The sequence below is a fragment of the Melanaphis sacchari genome, unplaced genomic scaffold (assembly GCF_002803265.2).
Source record: "Melanaphis sacchari strain LSU unplaced genomic scaffold, SCAv2.0 Contig45_pilon_pilon, whole genome shotgun sequence".
NCBI lineage: Eukaryota > Metazoa > Arthropoda > Insecta > Hemiptera > Aphididae > Melanaphis > Melanaphis sacchari.
The window spans coordinates 980,716-1,005,227 of NW_020271303.1; the positions used below are offsets into that span (position 1 = coordinate 980,716).

The 24,512-nt window shown below is 27.5% G+C and overlaps 4 protein-coding genes across 5 annotated transcripts in view; 2 read left to right on the forward strand and 2 right to left on the reverse strand.

Moving 5' to 3' along the window:
• Positions 1-12: 12 nt before the first annotated feature.
• Positions 13-5,429, reverse strand: LOC112598111 (coatomer subunit alpha). The gene is made up of 3 exons (XM_025344465.1): positions 5,318-5,429; positions 4,081-4,490; positions 13-3,435 (listed from the first exon to the last, which is right to left on the reverse strand). Exons 2-3 carry the CDS (start codon positions 4,475-4,477, stop codon positions 140-142), a joined length of 3,693 nt encoding a protein of 1,230 aa, XP_025200250.1. The 5' UTR covers positions 4,478-4,490; positions 5,318-5,429; the 3' UTR covers positions 13-139.
• Positions 5,430-7,850: 2,421 nt separating this feature from the next.
• On the forward strand, positions 7,851-10,663 carry LOC112598127 (F-box-like/WD repeat-containing protein TBL1XR1). The gene is made up of 9 exons (XM_025344484.1): positions 7,851-8,076; positions 8,146-8,590; positions 8,902-9,040; positions 9,110-9,271; positions 9,336-9,518; positions 9,668-9,870; positions 9,946-10,111; positions 10,223-10,324; positions 10,488-10,663. The coding sequence occupies exons 1-9, from the start codon at positions 8,019-8,021 to the stop codon at positions 10,515-10,517; spliced, it is 1,488 nt and encodes a 495-aa protein (XP_025200269.1). The 5' UTR covers positions 7,851-8,018; the 3' UTR covers positions 10,518-10,663.
• A 5,003-nt stretch (positions 10,664-15,666) lies between these two features.
• LOC112598229 (pseudouridine-metabolizing bifunctional protein C1861.05) overlaps positions 15,667-24,512 on the forward strand; it is a 132,625-nt gene continuing 123,779 nt past the window's right edge. Inside the window, exons 1-9 of one of the 2 annotated variants that reach the window (XM_025344632.1) lie at positions 15,667-15,685; positions 16,679-16,975; positions 17,075-17,218; positions 17,306-17,381; positions 17,507-17,649; positions 17,730-17,922; positions 18,016-18,147; positions 18,211-18,341; positions 18,416-18,472. In XM_025344632.1, coding sequence (XP_025200417.1) covers positions 16,784-16,975; positions 17,075-17,218; positions 17,306-17,381; positions 17,507-17,649; positions 17,730-17,922; positions 18,016-18,147; positions 18,211-18,341; positions 18,416-18,472 — 1,068 coding nt within the window. In that variant the 5' untranslated portion in view covers positions 15,667-15,685; positions 16,679-16,783. Of the gene's footprint in view, positions 15,686-16,534; positions 16,554-16,678; positions 16,976-17,074; positions 17,219-17,305; positions 17,382-17,506; positions 17,650-17,729; positions 17,923-18,015; positions 18,148-18,210; positions 18,342-18,415; positions 18,473-24,512 lie in introns of those variants that run through there. The other variant, XM_025344633.1, reaches the window with a different exon arrangement.
• The window catches only part of LOC112598230, a 70,321-nt gene continuing 66,288 nt past the window's right edge, over positions 20,480-24,512 (reverse strand). The window contains exons 3-5 of the mRNA XM_025344634.1: positions 22,077-22,395; positions 21,196-21,362; positions 20,480-20,862 (exon numbers count right to left, since the gene is read on the reverse strand). Coding sequence (XP_025200419.1) covers positions 20,630-20,862; positions 21,196-21,362; positions 22,077-22,395 — 719 coding nt within the window. The 3' untranslated portion in view covers positions 20,480-20,629. The remainder of the gene's footprint in view (positions 20,863-21,195; positions 21,363-22,076; positions 22,396-24,512) is intronic.

Below are 24,512 nucleotides of genomic sequence, written 5' to 3' on the forward strand. Positions count from 1 at the left end.
TATATACATGTATGGATTAAATATATATCGAACATAATAATATGCATCATAGAACTATACCTAAATTTAATAATAAAATAGAAAAATAAGACACAAGTAGAACAATTAGCAATTTCAAAACGAAAACATTTCACGTTTTTCACCGGTAGTGCGCCGCGGTAATCTTGAGTCCCGTGGACTCTCGGCCGATGGACGATATCTGACATATGTTGCACACCTTTCCCCTGTGCACAGGTTGGTACGACGCCGAACAGAACGGACATTTCACCTCCTCCTTGCCCTTATAGATGGGTACGAAAGAGTAAGCGCATATCGAGAACGGGTTGTGCTGGTCGTAGGCCACCTGCAACTTGTTGACTGGGTTCAGGTCGCAGGCCTGCAGCATTTTGCGCGCCTGCTGCGCCACGTCGGCGCGCGGACCCAGCTCCAACAGCCGTTTGGCGAACGACGCGGCTGTGTTGAGGTTGCCGATCTTGTAGAACACGTTGATTGCCGTGCGGAGTGTGAGGATTTTATGCGACATTTGCAGGTCGCAGTGCGTGAAGTACGCGACCATCTCGGCGACGCGCTTCTGATCGTCTGCCGTGGTCTTCGGATGCTCCTTGCGAGCCGTCTCCATCACCAGTCCGACCAGGTACTCCTTGCATATGTGGACCAGCTGCGTGACCTCGTTCACCTCCTGCTTGGTGTCCACGCACAGCAGCGGCACGGCCATCAGTATCGACCGGAACTTGGCTACCGTTTCCGGGAACTTGCCGGCCGTCGTTAGCTGATAACACGCCTGCAGTTCGCCGAGCAGCTGTTCTAGTTTCACGTCTAACACAGGCTTGTTGTTTTGACTTTTTCCGTCGCCGTCTTTCCAGTTGCGGTTGGGATACACGAACAGCGACGGGTGTGTGGGCAGCGGCGTGTACGACGTGTAAGACTTGAGATACGAATCCATGAATAAGTTTTTGAGGGGCTCGAAGTTGGTGACGCCGATCTGTTCGTTGAGTAGCCTGAATGCATTCTCGAAATCGCCCGACTTGATGTGGTCGATGACCAGCTGGCTGTTGGCCGACCACGCGAGCGACGGGCAAGCAGCCGGCTGTGGCGCTACAAAATAGTCGGAGTCTTGTTGTCGAGACACCAGCACTTCCGGAGGAAGTTCCACTTCTTCGTCGCCCACGTCCCAGCCGTCCTCGCCACCACCGTCCGCTGCGGCCGCCGACGCCGCTTCTTCTTCGGCTTCAGAGTGCGTAGGGGATATGCGTCCTTCCAATCCTAGGTCTGCTTCGGCTCCCCAACCTTCTTCCTCAACACCCACGTCCTCACCGATCGCAGTGTCGATTAGCCCTGACGCCTTGCCCGCCGACAGTATGGCGCCCTCAAAGAAACCTTTGGACACGGTCAACAGCGGCCAGTTTGACTCGGCCTGACTAACTGGGGCGGGAGGTCTGAGCAGCTTGGCGCCGGCAGTCACCGTCGGTAGGTTACCCTCGTAGCCTTCTTTGATGGTCTCGGCTTCGGCGTCCAAACCGTGAGTGGCGGCCGTCAGATAGGCGAGCGACTTGTGACCCAGTTCGTTCAGTATCTTGATCCTTTCGTGACAATCGCCCAGCAATAGTGCGCCCTGGTAGTGACCAGACACATCCTTGCGTATTTCTGCGATTTTCATCATTTTCCTCAGTTTGTCTAGATTACCGGTGATCAAATACAAAAATGACAGCTTGTCAAAGTTCTTTGTCCTCTGGTAGCACATCTCCACTACCTGATGGTTGCCCTGCAACAACGCGGACTGGCCCAATTGTTCCCAACACACCTTGTCGTCCAAAGTCCTAGCCGCCTCCAAAGCAATGTCTATATTACCACATTCTAGTGCTAATGAAAACCGTGTCTTGTTGTCTTTGACAAAATGTAATGCCACTTCTGGATACCCTTTCTGCTGCAAGTACGCTATTATAGATTGTCCAATTAACCGATCATTTCTAACTATATGCAACACTTCCTCATACTTGCGTTTGATGAGTGCTAATTTAAATTTGTATTCTGTTGTATCAATATTTAAAACTCTTGGCCGACATTCCCTGTCCAAACAAAACACTTGATTGCCACTGACTTTTGTAATGTAAATAGGTAAATCTAATGTACGTATAATTCCATAGTCACCACCATCTGGCAAAGCATATTTAATATGATTACTAGTAGTATATATAAATGCACCACAATCGTCCCATGCACCTGATTTTATTCTGGAATTTTCATGTATTGTACACAAAATTTCCAATTTCCTATTACAAATATAAATATTATGTTTACACAAAACGGCCAGTAATGACCCATCATTTGCCCATATCACATATCGACATTTGGCTATCTTAGCTTGAGCCAATACTCTCTTTTGTGTAACGTCAAATAAAGTTAAATTTTCAGGATCGCGTAGTAATAATAAACCAGTACCAGCATAAAAAATCTCATCTATATTATTGGGTCCTATGTTTTTTTTTGTTAATTCATTTTTTAAATTTTTTACAGCCAACATGTGTGTTTTATCTAGGACAGCAAACCGATTTCTGGCTATCCACACAGCCATTAGACCACTAGACCTCTTACTATCAGGTACTTCTGAAACACTATTGTCTGCTGATTCCTTAGGCATTTGATATAAATCATAAGTGCTATTTTCAAGATTAGATGAATTTCTTGTACATACAAGCATTGCATTTATAGCTGGATTGTAACTAATACTGTAAATAGGTGTACGTCCGCCACCTCTTAATTGCATGACAGTGGTCACTTTGTGAGTGGTAAAATCAAGACGATGTAAGAATCTCTCTTTTACGTAGAATAAGAAATTACCGAATTGTGTAAATGCAGGTCTTTCACGTTCCAATTTGAATATTATCATACCTGAATCATGTCCTGCAGCAAATAGATTGGAAGTCGGATGTGCAGCAAGTACCCAAAATCGTTCATGTTCTCGCCTAAATGTATTAAGACATGTTCTTTTTGTCATATCCCAAACACGAATACTTTTATCCTCGGAATTTGACAAAATAAGCTCTTGTTTTGGATGGAAAACAACACAAGAAACATTGTTATAATGTCCACGACAGGTATCTACTTCCCATGCTTTAGAATCATTCATTCTCCATAATTTAATTTGACGGTCATCAGCACCAGACACAATAAGTGGCAAAGTTGGATGGAATGAACACCAATTAACACCACGGTCATGACCTTCAAGTACATGTTTAACCACAGCATCAGCTTGACCAAATAGATCTGTAGCATTTGGATTCTTTAAATGATCATCCAGTCCCCCAGGGCCAGGAGCTACATTTTTCTTGCGTAGTCCAGAAATATCCCAAACACGAACCGTCTGATCTAAAGACGCAGAGACCACTAAATCTTCAGATGGATGGAACTGAGCACACATAACATAATGGTTATGACCTAAAAAAATATTAATATAATAAAATACAATGTATAATGCGTATAATACATACATAGCATTTTATGTATATATATATATTTAGTAAGGTATGTCAGACTATAATATTAAGTATAAAATAATATTTTTTTTTTTTTTGGTTCATATGTAAAATAGACAAAACACATTAGGTTAGGTTTTTTTTATGGTTTTAAATAGTTTTAGATTTAAATCATCAATTACTAAAATAATTTTAAGGGTTTAATATAATATTATATTGATTTTATATTTTAATATTTTATTAGTAATTTAAATTAAAAAGTATTAATACATTTGTTGAGTCAATATTTAGATAAAATAATATGATAAATTGATAACCATATAAATATTATACTCAATAAATTTTAGGGATTTTGGTCTAAAATTATTTTATGAATGTATTTTTTTTTATAATGTGTGTGGATTTGAGAGAAAAAAAATAATGCACAGAGTCCTGACATCTTCCTAGATATAAATGAATACTACTTAGTACTTTTCATTATAAATCAATATTTAACATATCTATGTAGTTTTAAAAAATATACTTTTTAATAACATAGTAGTTTAATAAGTATAATAACAAGATTATAAGAATCAATGAAAATAAATTGATTATTCATTGTACTAACCTGTTAAAACACAAATACAAGCACGACTTTGCCAGTTCCAAATTCTTATAGTCTGATCATCAGATGCACTTAATATCCAAGGGTACTCATGATGGAACATTGTAGAACGAATATAATCCAAGTGACCAAGTAATGTAAATATGCATCGTCGCTGTGTATAATTCCACACTTTGATTTTATAGTCATCACCACCAGATACAAATATAGGTTGCTGGCTGTGAAAACTTATACCACGTACAGGTCCATCATGTTCATCAAATTTGTCCAATAAGGTACACATACGGTAGTCCCATAATTGGATTACCCCTGTATGAAGACTAGCCAATATCCATGGCCGTTTTGAATGAAATGTAAGACCTTTTATACGGGCCGATTTGGTTTCAAATTTTGTTAACATAATTAGAATTCACCTGTAATTTAAAAGAACAATACACTTTTAAGTTTTGAAACAATGGTCAAACAATACTACCATTAGTATTCATTGATTTTAATGATATAGATGTTATTAAGACATTTAATTTAGCTTAAAATGTATAAATAAGGTATTATTAGAAATCTGGTAATTAGATATTAGACATAAAGTATTTTTAAATATTTTATTCACACAAAAATTGAATGAAAAGAATTTTATAAAATATTAACATGGTATATGTAATATTAATTTAATGCACTAACTCAATTGTTTTATAATATTGTATCCAATTTTAAAGCAAATAATGTCAATATAGAAAACAACTGATAACATAAATACTTATGGCAAATTTCAAATTTATAGAGTACCAATATATTTAATTATAATTAAATATAGATATATCAATAATATTATAATTGATTCAAATGGCTAAATTATTATTTTCAATTTACAGCAATAAACTATATGATCATAACATGTTATTTAATTATTTACAAATCGCTGAATGAGGTTTGGACAATAATTTTAACACAGAGTATTTTGTATAACTATTGAGTTCCACAAAGATACATTTACATCAGGTCATATTGAAAATTACACACTTAATAAAGTTTTTTCTAATGTATTTATTTTAGAGTATTTTATAATTGAAGTCTAATCATTTAAAAGTTGTCATCATTAACATTTTATGATACAAAGCACACACCCATAAGTTAATAGGGTTAATATTATAGAGAAAACAGCATAAGAACAATAACATTAAATCACCAAAACATTTTTAAATACATATTTTGTTTTAATAATTATGATGTGAAATGAACTTACTTTTTAATACCTTAATTTTGTACGAAATAGATCACCATAATTTAAAATACTTCGAATTTACTGAAAGTTAGTAGTTACAAACAGTGAAATTTTTGTCATCGTCAATACTCAATTCGTTCAACTTGTTTACGTGTATGTTGCTGATAGCCCGGCCCGGTGTACCAACCGCCATCACGGTAAAATATATGATAACGTTTTTGCAATGCCACAGAATAGATTAAAAGATTGTAGCAATTCAAAATAATAAAATACAAATTATTAATTAAAAAAAAATATTAATATTTAACAAAAGAAGCAGTGGTTACACTGTTTCGTTTTGAACCTTGTATCATAATAATTATCATATTAATTTATTTTAATAATATAATATTTAAAGCTGGATTCATAGCAATAATAGCTACATTGTGACAATTTATGTATTAGTGAAATTAGTGTATAATAAATAAAGTGTAAATTTAATAATTTTTAAGTATTGTATAATATATATTAATAAATATTAAAATTATTTAAAAAAAATTAAAAATAAGAATTTAGGTTATTATTTGATATGCTATAATTTTTTTTTTTTATTGGCCTTAAAAATGTATTTCCAACTCCATCGAAATAACAATGATCGCTTTTAATATACATATTTTTTTTTTAGAAATTAAATTTATAATTAATTTATGTAATAACTATCAGAATGTACCGCTATCCGATTGGTTGTTTCTAATTTGTGTTACTTTTTGAATTAAACCACATTTTTTAACTTCAAAAACTATCACCAATAACGAACGTACTCAATATTGTATTTTACCCTTAAGAACAAAATTAATTTGGTCTTTTATTATCAATTGGTACAAAACCATATGGTTCACATTTTCCTGCTGTCTTAATATATGGTAAAAACTATTCATAACATCTTTTCAAAGACTTAAATATTTATGTAAACAAAGTAACAAAAAAAAAGGATTTATTTTATCAAAAATAGTTCCTTTGTCATCTTTTTAGAGATTAATCAATTTCGTTAAAGCAGTTTTAAATTATTTCATTATTTGCTATTTAATTCCTGTTATGAATAAGATATTAATTTTGTTTAGGTGATGCCATATTTTTCAACAATAATTTCCCAAAATTATGTAGTTACGGAATTTTATTTTTTGTAAGATGTATCATTATCCATATGTTTTTTTTTTTTTAACAGTAAACCAGTAAATTGAAGTTTACTGGTACCAGGAATGATGCATGACATTATAATATACCACGAATTAGTGATGGGCAACACCAACTAATGACTAACGACTTAGTCGGTAGTAAACAATAAGAAAATAAGTCGGTTATTAACACTGACTAATCACTACCGAATAAAACCAACTAACGAATAATAAAATAATAAACCAACTAATGGATCATTTTTCATTTTTCTAATGAATAAAATAAATAATCAATCATCTTATGAAAATAAACACTAGTTATTACCTACCAGGCTACCAAAATAAAATCCAGCTGAAATAACACATAAATAGAACGATGTTAGATTATCAGAGCCTATTAATATTTACCAAACTATTTATAGAAAATAATGAGTTAATTCCGTCCGTCTTTATTTTATTTGGTCATTTTTATTTATTTTGGTAATCAGTAATCACTAATCACTAATCGCTCAGTCAGTACTCACTACTCACTAGTTGACTAGTGTCACTAAAGTGACTAGTGAGTACTGAGTAGTGACTATTGACTACTCAGTATATCGTGGTCCGCAATATAATTTGTAACCAACTGTTAGTCGGTTTTTTGGAATAAAATAATATAACTATTAGTCGGTTATACAAATTATTCGGTAATGCCCATCACTAGTCATAAGTTGTTAGTCGTTTTTCGATAGTTAATAGTCATTATTCGTTTTTTGATAGTGTTAGTCATTAAGTGGTTTTTTGTTAGTTGGTCATGGTAAGTGTAACCAACTATTAGTCGGTTTTTTGAATATAACCATTATTCGGTTGTGCCCATCACTACCACGAATATCGCCAATTCTTTAATCAAGTTATAGTTAAATTAATTGTAATTAATATTAGTAGGCAGAATACACAATTCTTGTAGATGATATTTTGCAGTCCAGACACATAGATCTTTGATAGGTAGTAATGTAGTATACTATACGAGTTTCCAAGATTTTCAATTTTTCGAAGAAAAAATTAAAGTGTATTGATTTCATACTTAAATTAACGTATCGAACACCGACTATCATGTATTAATCCGGTAATCGGTACGTAACTATTTCATATCGAATTTTTCTCCTTGAAAATTTCGACACAAAATTGAAGAATTTAAAGATTTTAAATCCTGATCACGAAATACAGGATATAAATTTTATTATATTAATATATATTATGAATTCGTGTCCCGACGTGCCTTCGCTTTTGTGTTTAAATTTGAAAGTAGGATACGATTATCTTTTTTTTTTTATCGCCAAAGATGATAAGAATATTCCAAAGAGTATATACAGTTTTTGTTTATCTCGGGGTTTTTTTTTTTTTAGCGGTAGTGCGTTTGCCAGTCGCGGTGATTCGTAAACTTATTGCTTAAGTATTAAGTAGTAAGTTTCCATCAAATTTTCTTAAGTCTAAATTCTTAGCATTAATTATTTTGTATTATTGTTTATTATTATCCAAGAGTATGCTTAATTTTCATACGTTTTAAATAATTTTAAGTTATCCAAATTATGGCTTTTTCAAGTGATGAATTGAATTTCCTTGTTTATCGATACCTACAAGAATCTGGTAAGTGCAATAATCCTTAATTATTGTTTTTTTTGGTCTACATTTGAATTAAATTAATATTTCGATTAGGGTTTCAACATTCGGCATATACGTTTGGCATTGAATCACACATTTCTCAGTCCAATATCAATGGAGCTTTAGTTCCTCCAGCTGCTTTGATTAGTATCATTCAAAAGGGTTTGCATTATACCGAAGCTGAGATATGTGTTGGAGAAGACGGATCAGAACAGCGTCTGACAGAGAGTTTGTCTTTGATCGATGCAGTGATGCCAGAAATTGTAGCCAGTCGACAAAGCCAAAACCAACAAAAACAAAGTGTAGTCAAAAACGATTCACAAGAAACCAATGGTGAAGAAGGTATAGCAACAGTGACTCCATCTGTTACCAGCACCGAAACAATGGAACTAGATAGCAGTATTGAAATACCGGCTGAAAAATCAACTATACTCAAGGGTCATGAATCAGAAGTTTTTATTTGTGCATGGAATCCAACCACTGATTTGCTTGCTTCTGGGTAATTAAAACTCAAACATCTTTTATTACATTTTTAATTATCAATTTCAAATTGTTAGTTAAATAATAATATATTCAGTGGCATAACTTTGAAAAATCTAGGAGGGGGGAATAATTTATTTACCATGGTTAAAACTATGTATATTTGTATAGTTAGATTATCTGGGAGGAAATATCTCCTTACTATCCCCAGAATTATGCCACTGTTATTCATATATATTTTGTTCATTACATATTAAATATTAATAAATTCTAGTTTTCTTGCATTTTATATTTCTTTTTTTTAAAGAAAAAAACTTTTTTCATTTATAGATCTGGAGATAGTACAGCACGTATTTGGGATATGGCTGACAGTTCTGGTTCTCCTTCTCAACTTATATTGAGACACTGTATTCAAAAAGGAGGAACTGAAGTACCCAGTAATAAAGATGTTACTTCTCTTGATTGGAATGTGCGTAAATTATTTTCTATATATAAATTAAGTATTCTAATTTTTTACTAAGTTATTATTTATGTTTAGTGTGATGGAACATTATTAGCCACTGGTTCATATGATGGTTATGCTCGAATTTGGATGACAAATGGTAGAATATCAAGCACTCTTGGTCAACATAAGGGTCCAATATTTGCCTTAAAATGGAATAAAAGAGGAAATTATATACTCAGTGCTGGAGTTGATAAGGTAAACAATTTTATTTTTTTTCAATTCTACTTTTGATTTATAATTTTTTTTTTGTTTATATCAGACTACTATTATTTGGGATGCTGCTTCAGGCCAGTGTAACCAGCAATTTGCATTCCATACAGCACCAGCATTAGATGTAGATTGGCAATCAAACAGTAGTTTTGCATCATGTAGTACTGATCAATGTATACATGTTTGTCGTTTAGGCCTCGATCGACCAGTAAAATCATTCCAAGGACATACAGTAAGTGTTATTTGTTATTATATTTAATTTGCAGTTTTTAATCCGAGTATTTTTTTTTATCTATTGTATTAAAGTATTAAGGCATCATTATTTTATTTCCTTTAAACACAATTAATATTCTGTTAACTTATAATTGAAAAACATTTTAGAATGAAGTTAATGCTATTAAATGGGATCCTCAAGGAAATCTATTAGCCTCATGTTCGGATGACATGACTTTGAAAATATGGTCTATGAAACAAGATAATTGTGTGCATGATTTACAAGCACATAACAAAGAAATATACACAATCAAATGGAGTCCAACAGGTCCAGGAACAGCCAATCCAAACATGAATTTAATACTTGCTAGGTAAGTACAATAATGAATTGTTGTCATACCAAGTATGTTAATTAATATTTATTATAATACTTTAAATATTATCAGTGCATCATTTGATTCAACTGTACGTTTGTGGGATGTTGAGCGAGGTGCATGCATACATACTCTAACCAAACATACGGAACCTGTCTATAGTGTAGCCTTTTCACCTGATGGAAAGTTTTTGGCATCTGGCAGTTTTGACAAATGTGTTCACATATGGTCAACACAAGTAATTATTTATGCCTAAATATGAGAAATAATATAAAAATAGAATAAAATAATAACAGTTAATTTCATTTTATTCTTACTTAAAATAATAGTTCTGCTATTTTTATTTCAGAGTGGTCAATTAGTTCATAGTTATAAAGGAACAGGTGGTATATTTGAAGTTTGCTGGAATTCTAGGGGTGATAAAGTCGGAGCTAGTGCATCTGATGGAAGTGTGAGTTTATTATACACAATATTACTCACTTTTATAAACTTCAATAACATAAAAATACTGATTTAAATAATCCTTGTAAATAAAATGTTATAAACTAAAAAAATTAAACTTACAAGTGATTAGAAAGTATTTTTTTTTAAATTTAATTTAATTTTTGTTGCAGGTATTTGTATTGGATCTACGAAAACTCTAATTCTTTGAACATTATTTGTTTTTACTTGAGTTTTCCCTATTTTGGATACCGATTTCCAATTGTTTTTAAACAAGTAGATATTTTCACTACAGTTTTTATAACTATATAATTATGGTGTTGTATCAAAGAAAAAACATTTAAACTATTAATACACAGGTTGTATTAAAGTAAATAATATAAAACATATTATATGGTTGCATAATTGGTGAATATTACTTCACTTTTAACTATCAAATTTATGAATTTATATGACTTCAATTATTGTGAAACCAATTTTTACTGCCATTTTTTTTTTTTTCAAAAAATGAATGATTTATGTATAAATATTTATAATTTTTGTCAATAATAACTGATACTCATCAAGATGTACATAATTAAAACATAAATAACTTAAGTATGAAATAATAATAACCACATAAAAAAAAAAAATGTTGAAATGTGGAGTTGGGTTAGTACTTGTACACAGTATCAAATATACATAACGTTGTATACCTTAAAATAATTTTATATTTATTTTATCTATGATTAGGTATTATTTTATAATAGTAGTTAGAAAATTAAGCAAATATATTATTTTTTATGTTGTAAGATGTTATTATATTTTATGCCTAATTGCAACTCATATTATAAATATTTTGTTTATTAATTGCTTTCAGAAAACTTTATATGAAAATATTAAATTTTTTTTTCACTTTATTAATTGACATAAATTTAAATTTTAAAACTGTGTGTATATTATTATTATTGATATAATATTTAAAATTGGTTTTTATGGTATATTTTATTTTACATTTAAAAGTAATTCATAATTAAAATGTAATTGGATTCTTAAATCCATTATAAATTTGAAAACAATTTAAATCTAAAATTGTGACCATTACAATAAAAATCTATAAAATTATGATATTGAAATATTAAAATATTATTTGATTTTAAAATTGATAAATTGTAATGTTAACAATAAAATGTTGATTCCATATTTTATATAACCTGTTTAATAATTATTTAAGTGAACAAAAAGTTAGCATATTTATATATAAATTAGTTATTAATTTTATTATTATTAAATTTATTTAAGTTATAATTTAACATAATCTAATATATTTAAAATTATATATTATCATGAATTTCATTAAAATATTTGATATATATAATTTTTTATTTTGTTTAAATTAAACTTTATTATTTTTACTAAAATGAATACTGATTAATATGGCTAATTTTAAGATAATTTCATTAAACAATTATAAAAATAAAAATAATATAACTAATGGCTTCAATAATTTCAAATTTGTCACCAAAAAATGATGTTTTTTGTAGAACTTCTAATTAAAATATTTTATTTTTTTTGTTTCCTGCCTTAATTTTACAGAAAAATTTGGTGCAGTTATTGTTTTTATCAATTTTTAATAGTATTGTTAAGAACCTATTTGTTATTAGATTTAAATATTTTTATTCATATATATAAAATCATGACATTAATAACATAGTATAAACTTTTAAATTAACTTAGAAAATTTCATAGGGTTGTTAGATTTTAAAATTGCCAAATCAGACGTATTTAATAATCATTTTTTTTAAAAATATTTATTAGCCAACACAAATTTTTTTCATTAACTTAATGCTGTTTGTTATTAGTTATTACTAATATTAATACTTTTCATTTGAATGTATTTTTTTCAATAGTTATGTTATTCTTAAAATTTATTTTTGTAAACAAATTAAAACAAAAAAAATATAACTGTTCAATGTACTAGCACTTATGTACACTAGCAATCATGAATCAGGTATTGACAATTGACAATAATTGTAAATATATACCTAATTGTATAGAGACAGAAAGCAGATAAACTAGAAATCATGCCGATAAGATTTAGTTTAAATTAGCTAACATTTATAACAATAATTTTAGATAACATAATAACATAATCATATTATGACAGCGTATAATATTATTCTAGGTTTTTTTTATTAAATTAAAATATTAAAGATATTTTCTCTCAGCTTTTTATTAACCAGAACGAATGGCAAATGTAGTCAGTCATCATTATTTAAAGCAGGAAAAATGTTGTGATTTTCAACTTAGGTGGTTAATGGTAGTAAACGTAATCTAATTAGTAATTACTACTTAAGGGTCATAAAAAAAAAAAAAATAATTCCAGTGCTTTTTAAAATAACTATATAAAAGGGAATTTTTACATAATTTTAATTTTTGACAAAATCATTATTGTTTGTTATCATATTCTATGTTATAATTTAATAATGAATAACTTTAGAGAGTTGAATTTTTTTAAATTAATTTTAATAAAGTTATGAAAATAATGTAGAACATAATTCCATAAATATTTTTTTGTGAGTGTCTGAAGTTTAGATTTTGAATGAATTGAATATTCATGCATAAATCAATGATCTCTCATCAAACTATTTTAGTTTTTTTTATTGCAATTCAAAAAGTACCTTTTAATTTTAGAAATTTAAAACATTCTACTGTTAATCAAATTATTATGTTCTATGATTAATTTAATTCAAAATTCCATATAAGTTGTTCTTGTAGCTAAGAATAAATGTGACTATTTCTTTTTATAAGTCTTAATTTGTAATTATCTAAATAATTCAAAATTACAAACATTTTAAAATTACTTTGTAGTAAAAAATGTTCAATTTTTATAGAAGGGCCCCCCTTAAATGTATTATTTTTTACTAAAACTTTAAAATTGATATAATATATAGGTAAGTAAACACAATTTGCTTATTGACATTTGAAAATGAAATTAGAAATTTAAATGAAGAAAATAACAAAGCTATTTTGCTGTTAGTATTCAATGTTAAGATATAAATCCATCATAATATATTAAAAATAAATTTCCACATTCATTATAATAATAACAGATAGTATTATCCTGTTTTTATAAGTCAATAAAATTGTTTACCTTTAAATATCTAATAATAAATCTTATATGTATATAGCTGATTTTATTACTATACTGCGGTTTAGGTTCAGTGTAAATATTCATGCATAAATATTGGTGTCTGTAAATTTTGGTCCATTTAATTTTTATACATATGTAAATTGTGGTTCAAGCAATATTTGAGTAAGCGTTACTACTTACTATATAGATTATACTTGAGTAGTATTGTAGCAACAAAAAGAACAATCCATGCACAATTTACACATTTTTAAATTTATCATATTTCTTCATTATTTAAATTGTCAACATAATTATTATCATCAGTAGGATTCTCAAAATATGATGTGTATACTCTCTAAAAAAACTGAAAATACTTTGTTTATAATTTACTTAAAAATATTCAAAATTATGTAAAAATGCAAATTGTTACTATTTATTTTTACATTATTTATTAAATATCTAATTATACTCAAGCGAGGTATAAACTTTTGTAATAGAACTATTATACTATAGTAATATAATATATAAACAATATTACTAAAGTATTTATTATATCAAAACATAAAAAATAATAATATTCCTTTATAAGTCAGTGAAATAAAATTTTATATTATATACTATATAATTTTTTACCGAATCTAATACAAACATTTGTCTACATTTTTCAACGCTAGCTAATCATCCAAATTTTCATTAACAGTTTTTATCCTTTAGTATTGAACAGTGATCAGTATTAAAAATTACAGCTTTAAGCCAAGTAAGAAACCTAGTAACAACTGGTTCGGGTGGTAAAGGAACACCCAAAAGTTCTTCTCTATAAAAGTATTATCATGGTGTTTTTTTATTAGAATGGTACAAAAAAAATTATTGTAATTATCCATTTTCTGTAAATGACCCAAACAATTATATTCAGGTACTTTTTTTATTGAAGTTATAAGAAATAGCATTTTTCTCTTAAAATGAACCAAATATTCCAAAAATATGCTAAATATTCTATAACCATAAAAAAAAAACTTTTTTCTGTGAACTCGATGTTCAATGAATCGTCCACAACTTTTACTCTCGTAAGACTGCATAGTGCATATACACAGTGACAATATGTAAAAACATATAAATTCGGAACCTAAAGTCATCAGTATTTAAAAGTATGTCTTTATTAATTATATACTCTTCACTCTTCAGGTAAAGACTTTCATAAATATTTCCAATTTTCTGAAAATTTAAAAGTACATTTCCAAAATTTTCTATGTAATTTTACTTACATATTTAATATCTAATAGTGGTTAATTGTTAAGGTTTTCTAGCATAACTAAAAAAAAATTGATTCCCTTTAATTTTTATATTTACCATCATGATTGAAAAATAGAAATACATGGGGTTTAAATAAAAAAATATGCAATTTCATGATATCTTATGAAATCATATTTATAGGTACTTACCCGTGTTACAATAATTGATGTAAAGTATTGATTAATCTTTTTATAGCTATTACTTGACTTCTTTAATAGTTTCCTTTGTCTCTCCTTTATTCTTTATTTTTAACAGCCAGTACTCGATAGACAGGTACGTTAAAAATCACCAAAATATTATACAAAACAGTCAACAATAAAAATTTCACAAATTATCAAATTATTATACGTATATAATACTTTATATATACCTACAATATTAATAAAAATAAAATGTAAAATGTAAAACTTGAAGACTAATCATAGTTATAATTTTTAACCGTACATTTAATATTAATCGTTTGGTAATAAATAAATGTTATAATTGACATGTAATAACTTACAAATACCTAATAAAAGTTGTTTCTTGATGTTGATTATAGATGTTGGTGGAGTGGTGAACTATCAGCCGATTCGAAACCTAAAATCTATTTTTAAACAACAAATGTAAACAATTTTTCACACTTGCGTGTCATGATATGAAAAAACCAAAACAAAATATTTATAATTTATTAAACTCATTGTATTATAGCTTATAATTTATAAACATTAAATACAAAAGAATAGCTAATTAGTTTTGAGCAGCGGTCTCTCGGACAGTTCTCGGTATCTCGCCAATTCAGTCGGCCCCTGAATTAAAGGCAAGTTTTATTGAAAACTGAGTTACCTACTTAAAAAAAAAGTTAAAGGCATACAAAATTAATAATTGTTATAAATGTATAAAACTTGTATTTTTATAGTTTGATATATTTAAATTTTTTATAGTCTATGGACGTGACAAATATATTAGTTGTAAAATAGATTGAAGAAGGTAAGTTATGTTTGAACAATCAATTTTTAGGAAATAAAAATTGTGTATAACAGGATGTCAGGATAATATTATTTTATCTCTATTATTTAGCTCTCTATCTATATCTATTAGATAAATTAACGGTTAAGTTTTAAATTTTAATTTGTGATACAAATTTTCATTTTTAATAACATAAAAATGAATATTTTCAAAACGAATTATTTTAAATAAACAAGTTTAACATTTTCCACCATTAACCAAATTTTTTTTACGTATGCCTTGAGAGAATATCGCGCGTACCTCTTAGAGTATGCGTACCCTAGGTTGAGAACCGCTGTTCTAGATAAAGTGTTCAAATATGAAAGAAATGGTTAAGTTTAGTTTTTGTTTCATCCTGGTAATAAAATCCATGTTTAAAAAGTTAGTACATTAAAAACACAATATGGTTTTAAATTTTAAGTTCAATGAAATCACACAACGAAAAAGTTTTATAAATAGTAATTTTTCTGTTTTCATTCCAATAACGGCAATAAAATTCCAATAGTTCCGAAGACCGAAATAGATATAATTGTGTAATAAAATATTATGCGTTTTTAAACAATTTTAAATATTTGTGTGAGTAAAAAAATTATTGAAGAGGTCTGGGGGGGGGGGGGGGCTATATCCTTAGGGCTTAGGCTCTCCTGGATTCATCATTGAGTGGACATCTATGTAATATATTGTTTTTTATTAATATTGATTAATCTATTTTTCTACCATGCGTTCGCGCTATGAACTTGAATAGTTATGTACTATCTATGTAATTAACTTATCTAACAGAGTTTAGACTACGAAGGTCAATCAATGTATTAATGAATGAATTAATTATTATGTTATAACATTTAAATAGGTAGGCGTAGTAAAGTCTATACAGTTGAATGTTCTGTTCTCAAAAACGTTTTATCTTTATATTAAACCACTACAAAACCTCACTTATTGTGATTATAATTTATAGCCACTACATTTTGTTTATAGGTACCTGCTTACCAGTATTTAATATATGCTGTTCATTCCAACATTTTGAACTACGATATAAGTTGCGATATTTAGTGAAACTTATAATAGTACACAAGTTTTACTATGAAGGGAAATTTCAAGTATGTGTGCCGTTATTTTTCCAGAAGTTCAATAGACATTACACCCGAAGTTAAAAATGCTCTGAATAACCGAAAACCAATAATTGCACTAGAATCAGCTCTTATTACACACGGATTACCGTATCCAAAAAATGTAGAGACTGCTTTGGAAATGGAACATATTATCAAATCACATGTAATTATAAATTTATAACTGAACATAATATTATGAGTATATATTTTTACATATATATGGTTTATTGTTTATTTCATAATTTATATTTTCTCTGCTAAGAATATAGTTCCAGCTACAATTGGTGTGGTTAATGGCAGAGTAAAGGCCGGTATGTGTCCAGAACAGATTGATGTTCTTGGCATGCCAGCTGAAAGAAAAACGGTCAAAGTTTCTCGAAGAGATTTTCCTTATGTGCTCAGTCAAGTAAATCTTAACATATCTTTCCTATTTATTAATACTTATGCTATTGAGTCTAATTATTGATTTTTAATGTTTTAACTATAACTATAGGGTTTAAATGGAGGTACGACAGTATCCGGTACTTTGGTTATTGCTAATGCTTTAGGCATAAAATTCTTTGTTACTGGTATGTACCTAATTTGTTTATTTAAAAATGATTAAATATGTGTGTAATAAATACATGTTACAAAAAATGTAGACATTTTTTTAAAGATTTATTATAATTAATAAATTAATTTTTATTATATTCAGGTGGAATTGGCGGAGTTCATATAGACGGTCAAAATTCCTTAGATATAAGTGCTGATTTGTTTGAGTTGTCTAGATGTGCAATAATGGTTGTATCTGCTGGTATTAAATCTATACTTGATATAGGAAGAACTTTAGAGTATCTAGTAAGTATTTATGAACTTTGTGTCATTTTGGTATAGTTATTACAAAAGTATATTTTAATAGTCAATTATTTAAATTAAAGGAAACTGTGGGTGTTTGTGTGGCTTCATATGATTCAAATGGGGAATTTCCTGCATTTTATACTAAATTAAGCGGATATCAGTCTGCATGTAATGTAACTTCGCCTTATGAAGCAGCTGGCCTACTAGAGCAATGTCAAAATACAGGATCTGGTGTTTTGTTAGCTGTTCCAATACTAGAAGAAAAAATAAAAAGTAACTATATCTTGCATTATATATATTTTTATATGTAAATAGGGTACAATAATATAGTCTAACTAACAAGTAATATGATTTGATTTTTCAAAGAAACAGAAATTGATCAAGCAATAGAAAATGCTCATAAGATGTGTGAAAAACAAGGAATAATGGGAAAAAATATTACTCCTTTTATTCTGAGTGAAGTTAGTCGACTGACAAAAGGACTTTCCATGGAGACTAGTAAAAATAAAAAATAAGCTATTTATTTTATTTATTCATAATTATGAATTGTTTGTTTTTTAGATATTTCTTTGTTGAAAAATAATTCTTTGATTGGAAGTAAAATTGTATTGGAGTATTATTCAAAATTGTTTTCTACCTCAAAATCAGTTTTTGAAGTAAAAAAGAATCTAAACAAATCTAAAAAATCTCCTGTACGTATATTAAGCTTTTAACTTTTAATTAATATTTTAAAACTATTTATCATTATTATTGTTTTGAGATCTAGGTAGTAATTGGTGGTAGTAATGTAGATTATGTTCTTCAAGTTGATGAAGATTTAAAGGTAAGTTAAAATTTATAAGTTATAAGTTATAATTGTATTAATTGGTAATTATAAGTATAAATACATATAATTAATTAAATTTAAAGCTTATTTAAAATAAATATTTGTAGCACTATTTAATATTTATTTTATTAACTACTATTTATGTATAAAAATAGCAATATGATAGGAGAATGAGGATAGGTATTTTAAATTATGATAAAAAACAATATTGATAAATCATTATTTTAATAATAATATTAATAATAATTATAATAGCTCTAGGAATGCTTAAAAAATAATAGTACAAAGTTTACAACATTTATTGTACAACAAACATTTTAATATTTTATTTTAATTAATAACAAAACATACCTAACCACGATTTGCTAGTACAGTCAAACTTTTGCATTCATTTTTCATGATTGTATTTAAGACAATTGGGAAGCGACAAGTCCGTGACACAAGAAAATAGGCTATACATTATATTAAAATTAACAGTATTATAAAATTTAGTTCCACTGGAAAACTAAAAATTTAAGATAAGAAGTATAACTATTTTATATTAAATTAGAAATAAGTAGGTTATAATGATCTTGTTTTAAATTTTCAACAATCAAATAGTTATAATAATAAGGAAATTAGGTTTAATATTTAAGTATTTATATAAATTTAACTGCAAAATAAATTTTTGAGTTCATTATGTACTCTTTACCATAAATAATGCTTTATAGTTCATTGACATTTAAAAGTAAGTACTTAATCATATTTTTGCTGGACATAAAATCATTTTTTTTTTTTTTTTTGACTGTAATTATTATTTTTAAAGTTGTTATTTAAACATTTTTGTATATATCCACTTTGAGCTACTCATATTAAACTTCTATTGAGATAATAGATGTTTCCTTATGTTCAGATTATCTAAGTAGATTTGTTAGATGACTGTATACCATAAGCATTTATGAATAAATTAATTGAAAATAAGACAAATATAATTTAATTTAATTTAAATATAAAGTAAATTTGTCACCAGAGGTGTGTAAAAACTATTAATATGGCTCAAATATGTTTACTGAGAGTTTATAATTATTTGTTATTTTATTAAATTTTTGTGTATAAATTCATATAGCCTATAGGTAATAACAATTATGTCGGATGTTTTCATTTTAAGAGGTAGGTACTAAAATATTAATACTATAATTATTTCTCTTTAGACACTTGAACAAATAGTTCAATCCCTATTGGTAATTTGTTTAGCTAAAAATATTTTTTTAAATTTCATCATATTATAAATTTTGAACTTAAAAAAAAAAAAAAAAATAATGAATGAAAAAAAAGATTACTTTAGGTTGCCAATAGATTAATAGATTACAGGAAAAATTGTTATTCATTATTTAATTACAATATTAAATAAAATATAGAAGTTTGGATCGTTCAATCTTTAGTGTAATAGTTTGAAATAACATGTATTACTATAATATTTATCCTTGTACAATTTATTTAAGGAGTACCAAATTATATTTTACATACAAAATTTGACATTTTTTTTAAAAATATTACAATAAATGTCACTATTACAAAAAGTTAAGGCAGAATGAAAAATAGAAAATTAATAATGCGATAGAATTTGAAGGAACAAAAATATTAAATTTGAATTAGGTATCTACAAAAAAAGATATTGAGGTAATGCAATTCCTTCGAACACAACCAATGGATTATTCATAAAATGATTTCAACATATCCACAAACATGTTTTTATAAGTTGAATTTTAATCATTATACATTTCTTTTATTAATTATTATTGTTATACTTAATCAATTTATTGACATGTAGCACCATGTATTCTACTCCAATCACATTTATGCCTAGCAGTTAATTAGTTAATCAATCATTTTGATTTTTCAAATTACTTGTTTGTTTACTTGCATAGTGACAAATTATAATTTTATTTTTTTAAACTAATTTTAGTTTTGATTTTGAAATCTATTTTTATAGTATTTTTTTTCTGAATGAATTATAATGTAGATATCACGTAAAAAATTTATCTTTCAATTTTAATAATGTTTTATTGTTTTATTTTTTGTTTAATAACTTTTATGCGGTTTTGGTGTCGCCAATAATGGAAATTTTTGGTTACTGTCAATCATTCGGAACCAAGCGGCCACGCATCTTCGTAGTCATATTTGATTCTTATGTCTGGTGGTTAGTAGTCGATTTACATCTTTTAACTCGTGAAGTTCGTAGTTACTCTTACTAGATGAGCCTGTCAATCGCTTGTCATCACACAATAATAACGCACTATGACTATTAGTGTCTGATTCATTGCCGTCCGTGTTCGAGGACTTTACCCTGAATGTCGCTTCTATCGAACGACCTTTTAGAAGTGGTTTCACTCCATCTAAACTTCCTTCTGAAATTAAAATTAAAATTTATAGTAGGTTATTTTGACTTATTAAATATTTTAATATAATTTTGGGTGGGCGCACTTAAAAATTAATATATAACAATTTTATTTATTAAGTTTTAAATGGTTTTGATTGACGTTATATTTATGAATTTATGATATTAAATAAGATAAATAAATATAAATAAGAAAAAGAACCAAAAATTTAAGTGCACTTTTAAAACGATGTATTATTATTTATTGTGTATGATGTAGGTACCTGATATTCTAGTTTAAGAATTATTTTTTATTATTGTAAAGTACACATAGATGTAAGGCTCTCAGAAATATTGTACTTACCTATCTGAGTGTCTTGTCTCATAGGAGATACACGTACTACGCTACCATTATGTTCGACTTTTTGTAACAACTTCCCTGTAGCTTGTTGGGGAATATTAACTAATTCTAGTCGAGCTGTATCTCCATGAAGTATTTTTATTTTTTGTATCATTTCTCGAATTTCATACCTGTGAAAGTAAATATTTAAACCATGAATTCAAATTAAATAAAAATGTTAACGATTTATTAGAAATTCATTTTTATATTTTTGAAATTCTCTAGAATCAATTATTGAATCTTTCTATCATAACAAGATGATATGAAAAGTTTAATATGTGTTTTTGACCGATTTATACGACTATTACATTCTATAATGTCATTTATAAAATGTTTAGGTTCTTTTGACTAATTAAATAATTAATAAGTCATTGCAAAAAAAAAAAAAAAAATTTAGAAATATTAAAATGTAGAAAAAACATCAAACAGTACATTTTTCATTTTTATAAGACTTCTTGACATTTATTAAGTCGTTTGTTCATATAAGTGTAATAGGTAAGACTGTTTATTTTATTGAATTTATTTCATATCTATTATATTTCAAAATCAATGGCAGGTAGCGATTGTATTGTTAGAAAACTCAACAGGTCAATATGCTCATTTAAATATAAAAGAAACAAATGCAACTTAGAAATCGAATAAGATGTTGTGTTTGTAGTAAAGTGTGATGAATAATGTGTACACTGCTTATTCATTCATATATATATATATATAATATATAAAAATACTGTCGATATTCATAAATATTGAGGATATCCTTGTTTAATTTTTAATGTTACCGGTGTAAAAGTGGTCTAGAGCCTTACGGAATAAATTACTAAAATACTCGCTTAGATTCAGTTTACCTTAGAATGCCTAGAAAACACAGTTTCAAAAATGATATGACACAGTAACCGAGGACGAACAAGACGTCGGCACTTCTACGTATCCATGCCATCAGCGCCCGTTCACATCCGGGATAATAGTGCCGGTACGAAGGGAGCCGACACTTGACAGGCATCTCTTGCATGTTGTCGTGCTCTTCTGCCTGGACCGTGGTCAATATAGTAGTAGTTGTGGTCTGTGGTTGCCAGTAATCCCTTCGGAATGCTGACGCCACTGCTTCTGGCTTATGGTAGCAGCAGCTATCCGGTAGGACTGTCGTGTAATCGACTAAGTGTTCAACTAGAAAGTTTTAAGATAAATATTGTATTTATATTCAATTATTTGTCAGAAAGTATTCATATTTTTCCGAATGATGCTATTTATTTATGATATATCTATTATATTCTTATTATTAATTTATACGGGTTGCATAAATTAATAATATATAATATACAGGATATTATAAAAACACCGTGGAATTTGGAATTGTCCTTTAAATAGGTCTAAAGTCTGCGACAAATGTACATTGTACATTATAAATTATAATATTTCCCCTGTCACCCTCATTAAATTAGAATGGACCAAAATCATGTGTATATTTCCAAAACTTTACTTAAACAGTAAATATATATTATGGAAAACGACAGGGATTAAACTATTGAAGTTGTTTCAATTCTCTATTTGCTTTTTGTTCGATATATTATTAATTTATCTATTTATTTTATCACAATTCGCTTTCAATAAAATTATGTACTTCAAATATTTGATTGTTGACAAAATCTAATAATAGCAATAAATAATTGTATTTTTTTTTCGAAGTATGTACAGTCTGTATATTGGTAATGCATTTTTATTATTAATAAGTTAAATTATACTTATCTTGCATTTGGATGTTTGTCACAAAATCTATATTTAGTGGAAAATATATAATAAATAGAATCGTGTAGATACTTTTTTTTACTTAAATTTTTTTTTTAACTTCAATTTCTTGGAAAAATTTATTTAAAAATAATTTTTAGATTATGTATTGTTTTTTGATATTAAAATTTAAAATACGCGTTTCCAAATTCCATAATTTTAAGCAGTACTACTATTACACAAGAAACAAGATTTAATCTTTTTAAATATTATGTATATAAATTAATTTTAATTCCATAATCTAGTTATTTTTAACTATAATTTGTAGCATATTTTACATTTTACCTATATTTACCTATAAGCTATTAGATTGAAAAATAAGTTTTAACTTATAAAAATTATTTTTTGTATGAAATGTTAAAAGTTTTTTGAAAAAGCATTTATTGTTTTGTTTTTAGATCGATTACAAAAAATAACTTCTCGTAGGTATCATTATTATCATAGTAATAGTAATAATAACGTAATTTTTTGTATTAAAATTATTTTGTTAAATTTAGATGCTATACTATATTGATTATTAAGTATTCAATTTTCTTATAATTTATGGTACCTACATTTAGCGTTAGTTTCAGTCATTTTTAGTTTTTTTTCTTTTTATATCTTACGTAATTTAATTTTTTTAGTAGTAAGAATTATAATGTTTATTCTAAATTTCTAATTTAATGAAAAAATCATAAGAAAATATATGGGTACCAAAAAAAAAAAAACATGATAGTAGTTTTCTATGAGTTCTTTTTATATCGATAATTAATATTTAATTTTTTCTACACTGAGGCGGGGTCTAATAGTGACATGTTAACGTTTTAATATTTGAAGTGAATTTATTTTATTAAAATCGTGTTTTAAACAAAACGCTAAGTAATTTTGATTATTGTTAAATTTAAATAAATTATAACAGTGTATTTTTTACGGAGATAGATGATAGTAGTTGCTTTGTTTCTGTTCCTAACTCTTTATGTGTATTTATTTAGAATTAAATACATGTAATATATTTTTGTTATAAGTTCAACCTACTTACTTAATTTTTTTTATTTTAATAATTTACTATTAATACTATTGTATATATTAGTTGAAACAAATTCGAGCTTTATATATAGTAATAATATTCGGTTTGATTAATGATATTCGTTTGGTCGCTTTTTCCAGATATTTTGTCATTTTTATTGAATTTTATAATGATTGTTGATTGATGAATTGAAACGATATCTAAAATTAAATTTTTTTACAAACTTTTTTTTATAGTTTATCCTTTATATTCTATGAATTATTTGCTTGTTTACTGTATTGGTTTAAAATTTAAATTTGTATCTGTTTTTCTGGCAAAAGCTTGAAGGTTTTGTCTTAAAATATTCATTCAGCCTTCTCTATATAGCCATAATTTATATTAAGTTTTCTTATTTTGATACAATTTAGAAAACAATAAATCTAGAAAAGTACTCGATTTTCAACAATTGTATATATTATATCGTAAATCTTAAATAAACGCCGATAAATGGTAT

Coding starts and splice junctions, on each gene's coding strand:
- LOC112598111 (XM_025344465.1), bottom strand. CDS start 4,477: ATGTTAACAAAATTTGAAACCAAATCGGCCCGTATAAAAGGTCTTACA. Junction 3,436..4,080: donor TTGTATTTGTGTTTTAACAG/GTTAGTACAATG, acceptor ATATTTTTTTAG/GTCATAACCATTATGTTATG.
- LOC112598127 (XM_025344484.1), top strand. CDS start 8,019: ATGGCTTTTTCAAGTGATGAATTGAATTTCCTTGTTTATCGATACCTA. Junction 8,591..8,901: donor ACTGATTTGCTTGCTTCTGG/GTAATTAAAACT, acceptor TTTCATTTATAG/ATCTGGAGATAGTACAGCAC. Junction 10,112..10,222: donor TTCACATATGGTCAACACAA/GTAATTATTTAT, acceptor TTTTTATTTCAG/AGTGGTCAATTAGTTCATAG.